The 12,942-nt window shown below is 44.9% G+C and overlaps 1 protein-coding gene across 1 annotated transcript in view; it reads right to left on the reverse strand.

Moving 5' to 3' along the window:
• Arl3 (ADP ribosylation factor like GTPase 3) overlaps positions 1–12,942 on the reverse strand; it is a 52,500-nt gene that overhangs the window by 37,204 nt on the left and 2,354 nt on the right. Inside the window, exon 2 of the mRNA XM_051146710.1 lies at positions 2,650–2,793. Coding sequence (XP_051002667.1) covers positions 2,650–2,793 — 144 coding nt within the window. The remainder of the gene's footprint in view (positions 1–2,649; positions 2,794–12,942) is intronic.

Below are 12,942 nucleotides of genomic sequence, written 5' to 3' on the forward strand. Positions count from 1 at the left end.
GGCTAGACTGCTGTAATTTGCTCCTCCTTGGGCTATACATTAAATTTGTTCAGAAGCTGTAAAATTGCTCATTTGGTAGCGGTTGAAATGACTTTTCTGCAAAGAGTCGTGAGTCGCTAAGACTCACAGGCCGTGACAGACACACACCAAGCAGTACAGCTGCAAACCAGACACCAGGCTCTCACAGCCATGGACAGAAAATGCTAAGATTGCTTTGCCCAAACCCCCAATGCCTGCACGTTTTAAAGCCGTGGTTTATGCTTTCTGAATGTTGCGACCCTTTAATAAAGTTCATCATGTTATGTAGCCCCCAACCATAAAATGATTTCATCGCTACTTCATAATTATAATTTTGCTACTGTTATGAACTATAATGTTAATGTCTGATACGTGGAATATTATGATATGTGACCCTGTGGGGGTCTCAACCCACAGGGTGAGAAAGGCTGCTTTAAAGTGTCTAAGACTAACAGGTTGTCTTAGCTGACTAGGTCCAAAGTCAAGATTTCCCAGGCTTTCTTACAGGGAATGGGGCCTGCGAAGGCCCTTGGATTCTCAGGCCACGTTTTCTGTTTGCGCTCCCATGCTGTGAGCACCACACTTACCCTTTGCATTTTGCTTGCTTGCTTCAAGCAGGAAAGAGGAAAGCTGATAAAGGTGGATTTAAAATCAGCAAACAAACTGGCCGGGCGTGGTGGCACACGCCTTTAATCCCAGCACTCAGGGAGGCAGAGGCAGGCGGATGCTGTGATTTTGAGGCCAGCCTGGTCTACACAGAGAAACCCTGTCTTAAAAAAACAAAAACAAAATTCCTTTTGAGATTTTTACTTTTATTTGTGTGTATGGGTGTTTTGCCTGCATGAATGTCATTGCTCCAAGTGCACACAGCATCTAAAGAAGCCAGAACGGTATGCTAGATCCCCTGGAACTGGAGTTTCAAATGGTTTTAAAAGATTTTATTTATTTATTTAATGTATGAGTGTTCTCTGCATGTACACCTGAACACACGCGCGCGCACACGCACACACACACACACACACACACACACAGACGCACGCACACAGACATACACACACATCTTGGTAATGATCATTTAGGCCTAAGAAAGATGATTGAAATGTGTGTACAGGGCTGGAGAGATGGCTCAGAGGTTAAGAGCACTGGCTGTTCTTCCAAAAGTCCTAAGTTCAATTCCCAACAACCATATGGTGGCTCACAACCATCTATAGTGAGATCTGGTGCCCTCTTCTTGTGTGCAGGTACACATGCGAGCAGAACACTGTGTAAATAAAAATAAACAAACAAATCTTTTTTAAAAATGTGTGTACATACACCTGAAATTGTGAAAGGATATACATAGCATAAAATATATCTTCTTAACCTTTATTGTTTTTTAGACAAGGTCTATCTATTTAGCCCAGGCTGTCCTGGAACTCTCTATGTAGACCAGGCTGCCTCAAACTCAGAGATCTACCTGTCTGCCTCCTAAGTGCTGGGATTAAAGGTGTCCACTATCATGCCTGGATTAATCATTTCATTACATTTAAAAAAAAAAAAAAAAAAAAAAAAAGATTTATTTATTACACAGTGTTCTGCCTGCATGTGTGCCTGCAGGCCAGAAGAGGGCACCAGATCTCATTCTAGATGGTTGTGAGCCACCATGTGGTTGCTGGGAATTGAACTCACGACCTCTGAAGAGCAGATGGTGCTCTTAACCTCTAAGCTACCTCTCCAGCCCGCATTACATTTTTTAACTAACTATTTTATTTTATTTTACTTTGTTTTTCGAGACAGGGTTTCTCTGTGTAGCTCTGACTGTCCTGGACTCACTTTGTAGACCAGGCTGGCCTCGAACTCACAGCGATCTGCCTACCTCTGCCTCCCAAGTGCTGGGATTAAAGGCGTGCTCCACCAACGCCTTGGCAATTAACTATTTTAACATGTAAAGTTTGGTGACAGTAAGTACATTTACACTCTTTGCATCCACCCTTAGAATGACTCTCACCTTATAGAACTTGTCCCAGTCCCAGCTGCAGGAGCCACTGTCCTACTTTCTATCTCTACAAATCTGACTTTCTAACTACCTCACACGCATGGACTTTCTTGTATGTGTATCTGAAATCTGACTACTCTTGGATAATACAGGTTTTCTCACAAACAGACCTTGGCAGTGTATCGGTTTCTATCTCCCACAGCTACTGTAAGGGCTAGTTTTAATAGTCAACATAGCACTTTCTAGAGCCACCTGGGAAGAGAGTGTCAGTCAGGGATTGTCTTGATCAGGCTGGCCTGTGAGCTATCTGTGGGGTCTGCTTTAATTACACTAACTGAGGTGGGAAGGCCTGCCCACTGCAGTCCCTGGGCTTGGGTCCTGGACTGTGTGGTATAGAGACGGGGCTGAGCACAAGCAGGTGCTCTCGAGCATTTGCTCTGGCTCTGCTCTTGACTGTGGGTGTGACTCACCACCTCAGGTTTCTGCCTTTACTTCCTGTCAACGATGGACCACAACCTGGAGCTCTGAGCTAAAACAAACTCTCTCCCCCTCAAGGTGCTTTTTGTCAGGGTGTTTTCGACAGGCAGATGGGGAGCTGGGGCAGCTAGTCTCATCTTCTTGAGCGGCAAGGGCACCTGGAGCCAAGGGGCACTCACCTGGGTCGGTGTGATGTGGCTGATGTCCTCAGATGCAAGCTGCTTGAGCAGGGTGGTCTTGCCAGCATTATCCAAGCCCAGGAGAAGGATCCGCACCTCCTGGTCCGGTGCACTTTTCAACTTGCGCAAAATAGAGAGCAAGCCCTTGAACAACCATGAAAGAGACAGATTACTTGGGGGGAAAGTGACTTTGGTATTAGAAGACAGCAGATAATTTCTTGACAAAAGTTCTTGGTTATGGACAGCTTATTTCTTTCTTCCTTTCTTTATGTTTTTATTATTTTTTGAGGCAGGGTTTCTCTCTTGGAACTCTTTTTCTAGACCAGGCTGGTCTTGAACTCACAGATCCACCTGCCTCTGCCTCCCAAGTGCTGGGATGAAAGGCGTGTGCCACACATACTTTTTATTATGTGTATCCATGTGTGTCTGTGCATGAACATGTGGACACGAGTGCGGGTACCTGGGGAGGCCAGGAGTAGTCCGATTTCCTGCAGGTTCCAGGTCATTTCTGTGGGTGCTAAGAACCAAACTTGGGTTGTCTCCAAGAGCAGCCAGAGCTCTTAACTGTTGAACCATCTCTCTGTCGACACTTCTTCTGTGGTACTGGGGACTGAACCCAGGGCCTTACCCATGTCACTGGCCTATTTCCTCAGCCCCTAGCCCTGCTTTCTTATTAAATAGGTAAGAAAAAATGTATATACTCTTCAATTGTTCTGTGCTGCAGCTGACAATCCCAGACCAATGAGGTATGGCTCAAAAAGAATCAACAGCCAGGAGTAGTGGTGCTCTCCTTTAATTGTCCCAACACCTGGGAGGCAGAGGCAGGCAGATCTCTGCAAGTTCAAGGCCAGCTTGGTCTACATAGTGAATTCCAGAACAGCCAGGGCTACATAGAGAGACCCTGTCACAAACAAACAAACAAACAAGCAGATTTCAATAAGCTGGGTGCACACTTTTAGTTCCAGCATTCAGGGGCAGAGGCTCTTTGAGCTTCAGGACAGCCAGAGTCACACGATAGAGACCTAGTCTCAACAAATAGACAAACAAACAAACAAATCAAAAGATGACACTTTTTAAAAAGAAGATTTCTGTCTTAAAAAAAAAAAAAAAGATTTATTACATATAGTGTTCTGCCTGCATGTATGTCTGCACACCTCAAGAGGGCAGCAGATCTCATGATAGATGGTTATAAGCCACAGTGTGGGTGCTGGGAATTGAACTCAGGATCTCTGGAAGAGCACCTGGTGCTCTTAACCACTGAGCCATCTCTCCAGCAACCCCCCTCCCTCGCCCCACAATGACACTGTTTTAAGGGCATATAATCTAATCTCCTAGCCAGAGCAAAAGTTCCTTCAAATTCAGTTTAGAATTTAGATTTATAGCTGGGCTTGGTAGCATATGCCTTTAATCCTAGCACTCAGGAGGCAGAGGCAGGCTGATCATTGTGAGTTCAAGGCCAGCCTGGTCTACAAAGCGAGTCCAAGACAGCCAAGGCTAACACAGAGAAACAAACAAACAAAAAAACAAACAAACCCCCCAAACCAAAAACAACAACAAAAACCAGAAAACCAAAACCAAACAAAAAAAAGAATTTAGAATGACATAAAATGGTTGTTTGTTATTCACATTGACCCAGGCAAGAATTCAAGCCTGTTGACGAAGATCAAATGATATTTCTGTGCAAAAGTCTTAGCAGTTAGGTCTTTGGACAATGACATGGAAATATGCAGGCAGATTAGCAACCTCCCAGGCTCTGTTTCTTTTATGGCACCTGTGCTGGCCTGCTGAGGATCACACTGATTTCTCGGTTTCTTTCCAGCAGCAAAATGGAAAACAGTCTAACACAGAACAAATGTTACGCCAAACGGTTCAGGACAAAGGCTGAATAAATCTGAAGCTAACAAAAGACCGGCAGGATTTCTGTTGTTGTTTAAGGAAGGATATATTTTTGCTTCTATTTTCATCTCATTTAACCCTGGCTGGTTTGATTCCATTCCTTCTTCAAGCCATATTTATGGTAAGTCTACTGGGTTACTACTGGCTCAAAATGCTAGACCTTCACCTAACTTTTCTAAGAACCCAAAGAACCCAACAGGAGAGTTGCAGAGTGTGGATTAGCTGTCTTAGAAGAAAACAGACACAGCAGAAAGATGGGACATTGTATAGACATTCATAAGCAAGAACGTTTGCGCTCTCTCTGCGCGCGCGCGCACGCGCACACGCACACGCACACGCACACGCACACGCACACGCACACACACACACACACACACACACACACCCCCCCCGCCCCGCCTCTGCCTCTGGAGTGCTGGAATTAAAGGCAGGCACCTGGACACCTGGCTGTTTCTTTCTTTTTATTAGCTACACTGAAATTGTTAATTTGTTTCTTTTCTTTCTTTTTATTTGATTTTTGTTTTGTTTTGTTTTGTTTTTGGAGACAGAGTTTCTCTGTAGATAGCCTTGCCTGTCCTGGACTCAATTTGTAGACCAGGCTGGCCTTGAATTCATAGAGATCCACCTGCCTCTGCCTCCAGAGTGCTGGGATTAAAGGCGTGCGCCACTACTGTCTAACTGAAACCATTCATTTCTTTTTGTTTTTCGAGACAGGGTTTCTCTGTGTAGCCCTGGCTGTCCTGGACTCGCTTTGTAGACCAGGCTGGCCTCAAACTCAGAGATCCGCCTGCCTCTGCCTCCCAAGTGCTGAGATTAAAGGCCACCTCGCCCATCCGAAATCATTCATTTCTAATGCACCCTTTCAAGCCCTGTGGGGACTGGGATATAAAATGACCAAGGTGGGGAGCTGAATTGGGGAAAAAGACTGAGTTATTCACCCGGAGTCTCTGATTGAATACAGGAAGGGTGTCGTGGCTCCTAAATACACTAAAAAAAATAGGAACTTATCAAATTAACACATTAAACGACACAGGTAAAACTTTCATGCATTATCCTCTAGTATAGAAACTGTCAAGGAAGATCCCGTTGTCTTTTTACAGAAAATAGTTTACTATTTACAAAGTTGAAAATTAGCATTTTCAGTTTTTCATCAAGTTTTCTCACTAAGAAACCACTGAATAGGGCCAGAGAGGTGAGTCAGCAGGGAAGAGGACCCAGGTTTGAGTCCTTTTCACCAATGTGAGTTGGCTTCGAACTGCTTGCAACCCCAGTTCCAGCAGGATCCAATGAATGTGGCCTCCTGGGTGACCTGCACCGGTGCACATGCCCTCGTGGAGGTATACACACACCCACATAGTTAAAAAGGTGAAAAATTAAACTTTATAAAAGGAAAGACATCACTGGATACATATACTGTGGCCTGGAGACCAAGTTTTTCTTCCAGACTCATAACGTCTGAAACTGAACAATTAAGGGGAGAATATCTTTTCTTTGTCTGTGGCGTCCCGCTGGAGTTGAAGATGTTCCCTCCTCAAGCGATGGAAGGACCCAGGGCTTTGCACATGTTAGCTGGACATGCCCAGCGTCAGTCATCCCTAGCCCCTCCTTTATTTTTGTCTTGTTTTGAGAGTGGGTTCACTACGTAGCCCTGGTTGGCAGGAAGCTCAGTCTGTAGCCCAGGCTGGCCTCCACAGGGATGCAGCCTCAGCCCCCTGGGCGTGCCCCTCCACGCCTGCCCCACCCCTGCTAATTTCTCTTCACTAAAGGAGTGAAGCACCGCACAGAGGGGAAAGCAGTCACTCTAACTGAAGGCACCTTCTCATAACAGTACAGACTCCACAGCACTTCGAAGTTCTGATGAACAATCTTCCTTTTTAGGCAGTAACATCAGATGCTTCACTCTTAAGTGAAGTGATACAGAAAAGGTTCAGCTAACATTTTCTTCCTTCGAGTAAAATGAGACCCAGGGAACACAAGCACTAACGCAACACCGCATTGTATTAACCCGAGCATCGAGGACGGGGATCACAGGATTACCAGGGCTTGCTAAATAGGGAAGGGGATATTTATAGCTGGCAGGGTTTCTGCCCCAGAGGTACAGAGTAAGCTGATTTAAGAGGCTAGAGGAGAGAGCAGGGCGCTCCACCCTGTGCTTGTATGCCTCCATGCTACGCTTTATTGCAGATGTCAAGTGAAAGGATGCACTCATTACAAGCTAAACTTAGTTTACGACGGGGATGGGGGATGAGTTTTACTGTATAAAGACAATGAAATTAATTCTTACGGTGTAATTCTGACCCAAACACCATTCATTCGGCTGTTATTAACACCCATAATATGCTCCAAGCAGAGTAGTGAGCAAAAGAGATGTGATCACTATGCAGGTTTGTTCTCCCAAGACACTGAAAACAGGTAATGAGAAACAGGAACTCTGTCAACTGTGCGCACGTCACCAGCTACAGCAAGCACAAAGGCTGGGCAGAAGCACTCTGCCTCAGCCACAAAACATTTAAACCAACTTTTCTGCAGTTGGATCTTGAAGAGATGTGCTATGGATTGCAGTTTATTTATTTGTTTATTTCATGTATTTATTTTTGAGTCAGATCTCTCTGGGTAGCCCTGGCCATCCTGGAATTCCTATGTAGACCAGGCTGCTCCTGCCCCTGCCAACTGAGTGCTGGGACTAAAGGTGTGTACCTCCACAGTTGGCCTGGATTACAGAAATGTATCTATATCAAAATCCATTTAAACTCAACTCGTGGCACACAAACTAGGTCATTCAAAGAAACCAAGGTGGCTCGAGGAATGTGCTGATATATGGAAAACAGTGTGACCCGGAGGACAGCTAAAATTTAAGTGCTGTAACCACTGCACTGCGGGGCACACGCACTCCCTAACCTGCTCAAACCAGACTGCAGTTTCATTTCACCTCTGAACAGGATCCTATTGACGAGAAAGAGAGAACCTCAAATTCTGTTTTCTTTTTTGCAATTATTTTTTAAGTTCACGCTTGTTTATTTATTTCATGTGTGTGCATGTGTATGTACAAAGTGCTTGTGGAAGTCAGCAGATAGCGTGGTAAACCAGTGCACCTCTTCTACCATGATGGTCCTGTGAGGTCATCAGGCTTGGTGGTAAGCCCCTTTACCCACCGACACCTCTAATCAGAATTTGTTTTCTTCCTTTTTTTTTTTTTTTTTTTTTTTTTTTTTTGAGACAGGGTTTCTCTGTGTAGCCTTGACTGTCCTGGACTCGATTTGTAGACCAGGCTGGCCTCGAACTCACAGCAATCCACCTGCCTCTGCCTTCCAAGCACTGGGACTAAGCGCGTGTGTCACCATGCCCAGCCTTTTCTTTCTTATCACCTTTCTACTAAATAAAGACAAAGCTTGTTCCCAAGGTACACAAAGAACTCAGCAGAGTGAGGCCCCTCTCAGCAGAAGTCTGGCACACAGGAGGCTGCTTCCAACTTCAGACTGCACTGGGCTGCCCTTTGTGAGAGACCTTTCCCATGATTCCATGCAGAAATGAGAACAGCCAAATCTGATGAGAGACACGAAGGGGATTAATAAGGTGGTGCCCTAAGGCAGCACACAGAAGCCACTCAAAGCCACGCTAGAGCTGGGGATAAGCACTCACAGTTCTGTATTTCTTTCCTTTCCTTTTGAGGCTGTGTGTGGGAGGGTGTGTGCATGTGTGTATATACTAGTGATTAGCTGGGCTTGGGCACACCTTTAATCCCAACACTCAGGAGGCAGAGGCAGGAGTATCTTTGTGAGTTCGAGGCCAGCGTGGTCTACAAAGTGAATTCCAGGACAGCCATGGCCATATAGAGACATGTCTCACATACATACATACATACATACATACATACATTACGCGTGTGCGCACGCGCGCACACACACACACACACACAATTACTAGGAATTAAACATACTACTCTAGAACATTACTATTGAACTATGTCCCCAGTCCTTCTAAAAACATTTTTATGTTAGGACAGGACTCACTTGTCCAGGTTGGCCTTGAACTCACGACTGTTCCTCATCAGGCTTCAGAAAGCTCAAATTACAGAAATGAGCCACCACAGTGACTATGGGCATATTTTCTCTCTTTAAATTTTTTTTACTTTTATGTGTATGCATGTAAGCCGAAGTGTATGGATGGGCACCACATATAAGCGTTAAGCTAGGGAAGTCAGCAGAGGTGTCAGGCCCTCTGGAACTGGAGTTAGAGGTGGTGGTATGTTGCCATGTGGGTGCTGGGAACTTAACATGGGCCCTCTGGAAGAATGGTAAGCTGTCTTTAACTGCTGAGCCATCTCTCCAGCCCATTATCTTTTTATTATTCTTTAAAAATTTTATGTGTATGAATGCTTTGCATTCATGTATGCAGGTGCACCACTTACCTGCTGAGCCATCTCTCCAGCCCATTATCTTTTTATTATTATTTAAAATTTTATGTGTATGAATGCTTTGCATCCACGTATGCAGGCTGAGCCATCTCTCCAGCTGTCTCTCTCTCTCTCTCTCTCTTTTTTTTTTTTTTTTTTTTTTTGAGACAGGGTTTCTCTGTGTAGCCTTGGCTGTCCTAGACTCTCTTTGTAGACCAGGCTGGCCTCAAACTTGGCAGTGATCCACCTGCCTCTGCCTCCCGAGTGCTGAGATTAAAGGCCTGCACCACCATGCCCTGCTACAGTCTCTCTTCAAAACAAAAAACAAAAACCCTCTATTTTTTTCACTTAACATTTTCTGACACCAAAAATCATAAATACAGTTAACACTTGAAATAACACCACACATACTTGGGAGATAGAGGCAGGTAGATCTCGGAGTTTGGGGCCAGACTGGGCTACAAAGTGAGTTCCAGGACAGCCGAAGAAACCCTGTTTTGAAAAACAAACAAACAAACAAAGAAACAAACAAGTTGTATGATAACTGTATGTTAGCAGAAAAGAGTCCATATATAATTGCTTAGTTGAATTCATGGTAAATAACAAGTCATGTGCCAAATTCCCATCACCTTTGTATCTTATCAAGAATGGCAGAGCAGAGTCCAGGGAGGTGGTGCATGCCTTTAATCCCAGGACTGGGAGGCAGAGGCAGGTGGATCTTCTGTGAATTCAAAGCCAGCCTGGTTTATAAAGTGAGTCCAGGACAGCCAAGGCTACACGGAGAAACCCTGTCTCAAAAAACCTTTAAGAAAAGAAAAAGAATGGTGGGGAGGGAGGTGTTGGGGGGTGGGGTGGGCGCTGGAGAGATGGCTCAGAGGTTAGAAGCACTCACTGCCTACTCTTCCAGAGGTCCTGAGTTCAGTTCCCAGCAAACACATGGTGGCTCACAACCATCTATAATGAGATCTGATGCCCTCTTCTGGCCTGCAGGTGTACATGCAGGCAGAGCACTGTATACATAATAAATAAATAAATCTTTAAAAAAAAAGAATGATGAAGTGACTGCCTGCAGTGGGGGCTGGGCAAGATAGCTAAGCAGTTTGGACCACTTGTTCTTTCTTGCAGAGGACCTGGGTTCTGTTCCTAGCACCCATATGGTGACTTAGAAGCACCCTGCAACTCCAGTTCCAGGGAATCCGACATCCTCTTCTGGTATGCAAAACACTCATACATATAAAATAAATCTTTTTTGAGACAGAGTTTCTCTCTGGAGCCCTGACTCATTTTTTAGACTAGGCTGGCCTTGAATTCACAGAAATCTGCCTGTCACGACTGCCCTACATAAAATAAACCTAAAAAAATAAAGGAACCAGGAGGTGTTAGCACATCTCTGTGAATTCAAGGCCAGCCTGATATACAAAGCAGTCCAAGACAGCCAAGGCTACACAGAGAAACCCTGTGTTGGAAAAACCAAAAACCAAACCAAAACAACAACAACAACAACAAAACCAAGTGATTCCAAGGCGGGGGTAAAACAGCTGATGCTAAATGTTCAGAAAAGCTCAGAATGTTTTTTTGTCTGTTACTCAAATTTAGAAAGAAAAAAAAGTATTAGTCATAGCTGCAATTTAAAACACACACTGTGGTGGTTTGAATAAAAACAGCCTCCCTAAACCAGGCATGGTAGCATATGCCTTTAATCCCAGCATTCAGGAGGCAGAGGCAGGTGGATCTCTGTGAGTTCCAGGCCAGCCTGGTCTACAAAGTGCTTCCAGGACAGCCAGGACAGTTATACAGAGACACCCTGTCTGGGGGTGAGGGGAGCCCCCCTAGGCCCATAGGGTGTGGCCCTACTAGGAGGTGTGGCCTTATTGGAAGGGGCGTGTCACTGGAAGGGTCTGAGGCTTCAGAAGCTTGAGCCAGGCCTGGTGGCTCACTGTCTCTTCCTGCTGCCTGTCCAGATGCAGACCTCTCAGCTCCCTCTGCAGCACCATGGGTGCCTGTACGCCACTATGCTTCCTGCCACGGTGATAACCAACTAAACCTCTGAACTGTAAGGCAGCCCCAGTGAAATGTTTTTCCTTTATAAGAGCTGCTGTGGCTGTCGTGGTGGAGTACGCCTTTATTCTCAGCGCTCTGGAGACAGAGGCAGGCGGTTTCTGTGAGATTGAGGCCAGCTTGATTTACAGTGAATTCCAGGACTGGCAGGGCTACACGGGGAAACAAATCAAAACAAAACAAAAACGAGTTGCTGTGGTCCTGGTGTCTCCTCACAGCGAAAAAACCCTATACACACAGAGCTCACTTTCTTTTCTTTTCTTTTCTCCAAGACAGGGTTTCATTATGTAGCTCTGGCTATCCTGGAACTTCCTATGTAGACCAGGCTGGCTTTGTACTCACAGAGATTCACCTGCCTCTCAAGTGCAGGGATTAAAGGCTTGCCTCTCTATGGCTGACACAGTTCACTTTTCAATTGTACAGTAAGCCACAGGAGCTCAAGGGATACCAGATGTGACACACTTAATCATGACACTGACCGTGTAAACTCACCGCTCTACTTCCAGTTCTAAGAATAACTTACACTTTTGAAGAAAGAAAAGATGGATTTGTAAAACCAGATACTCTCAACTAATTTGCCCTAGTTTCTTTTCTTCTTTCTTTCTGTTTTTTTTTTTTTTTTTTTAGACAGGGTTTCTCTGCACAGCTCTGGCTGTCCTGGACTCACTTTGTGGACTAGGCTGGCCTTGAATTCACAGAGATCTGCTTGCTTCTGCTTCCCAAGAGCTGGGATTAAAGGCCTGCACTACCACCACCGGCTCTTTTCTTATTTCTTGCTTTTTTTTCCCCCCTTTTCCTTTTTCCTTTTTTGAGTTGGTGCAGGGGCTCTTCTTCTGTAGCCCTAGCTAGCCTGAAACTCACAATGTAGCCCTCTAGTTCAGAGGCCCACCTGAGTCTGCCTCCTGAGTGCTGGGGTGAAAGGTGTGTACCATCACATCCCACAATCCTAGTTTCCCATTGTTCACTTTATTAAAAGAAAAAAAATCTGTTTTGGGGACCAGAGAGATGGCTCAGTGGTTAAGAGCGCTTGTTACTCCTGTGTTCCTGGGTTCAGTTCCAGCACCTACACGGACAGTCCCAATCATCTCTAACTCCAGTGCCCGGGATCTGATGCTCGGTTCTGACCTCTGAGAGCAGCAAGTATCTGTGGTGTACACACACACACACACACACACACACAAACATACATGCAGGCAAAATATAGATCAGATAAAATGAATAAACCCAGGAGAGATGGCTCTGTGGCTAAAAGCACTTGTTCCTTCTACAGAGGACCTGGGTTTTATTCCCAGCACCCACAAGGTACCTCACAACCACCTGTAACTCCAGTTACAAAGGATCAAAGCCCTCTTCTAATTTCTGAAGGCACCAGGAACTCTTGTGGTACATATGCATACATGTAGGCAAAATACACATAGAAAATAAACAATAAAAATAGCACTTGCTGCTCTTGTAGAGGACTGGGGTTTGGTTCTCAACACTTACAAAGTGGCTCATAACTGACTCCTCTGACCTTCTTAGGCACTAGGCATGCCCTTAGTGCACATACATGTGTGCGGGCAAAACACTCAGACATATATGTACACACTCTGCTTTGAGCATTGACTACTATCATGATATCCAACAATATTGTATATACACAGTCAATTTGTTATATACTTATATACAGGGCCAATTTGTGCCTAGAAACATGAGCAGTGGTTCACTTATCATGACCTATAATTATAAATTAAACAATCGTGAAATTATACTTACTCAATTGATAAGCTGAAGAAAGTCAAGTCTCATGTTTCTTGTTTACAACAAATCTCACTTTCTCTTGGTATAGCATGTGGTTCCTTCTTGTAAGGGGCTGGCTGTTGGGGCAGGGTCTCCTTCTAGCTAAGGCTGACCTGGAACTAACTGTAGCCCAGGTTAGCCTCTTAACTCATGGTGACCCACTTAAT

Source organism: Acomys russatus, chromosome 5 (genome assembly GCF_903995435.1).
Source record: "Acomys russatus chromosome 5, mAcoRus1.1, whole genome shotgun sequence".
Taxonomy (NCBI): domain Eukaryota; kingdom Metazoa; phylum Chordata; class Mammalia; order Rodentia; family Muridae; genus Acomys; species Acomys russatus.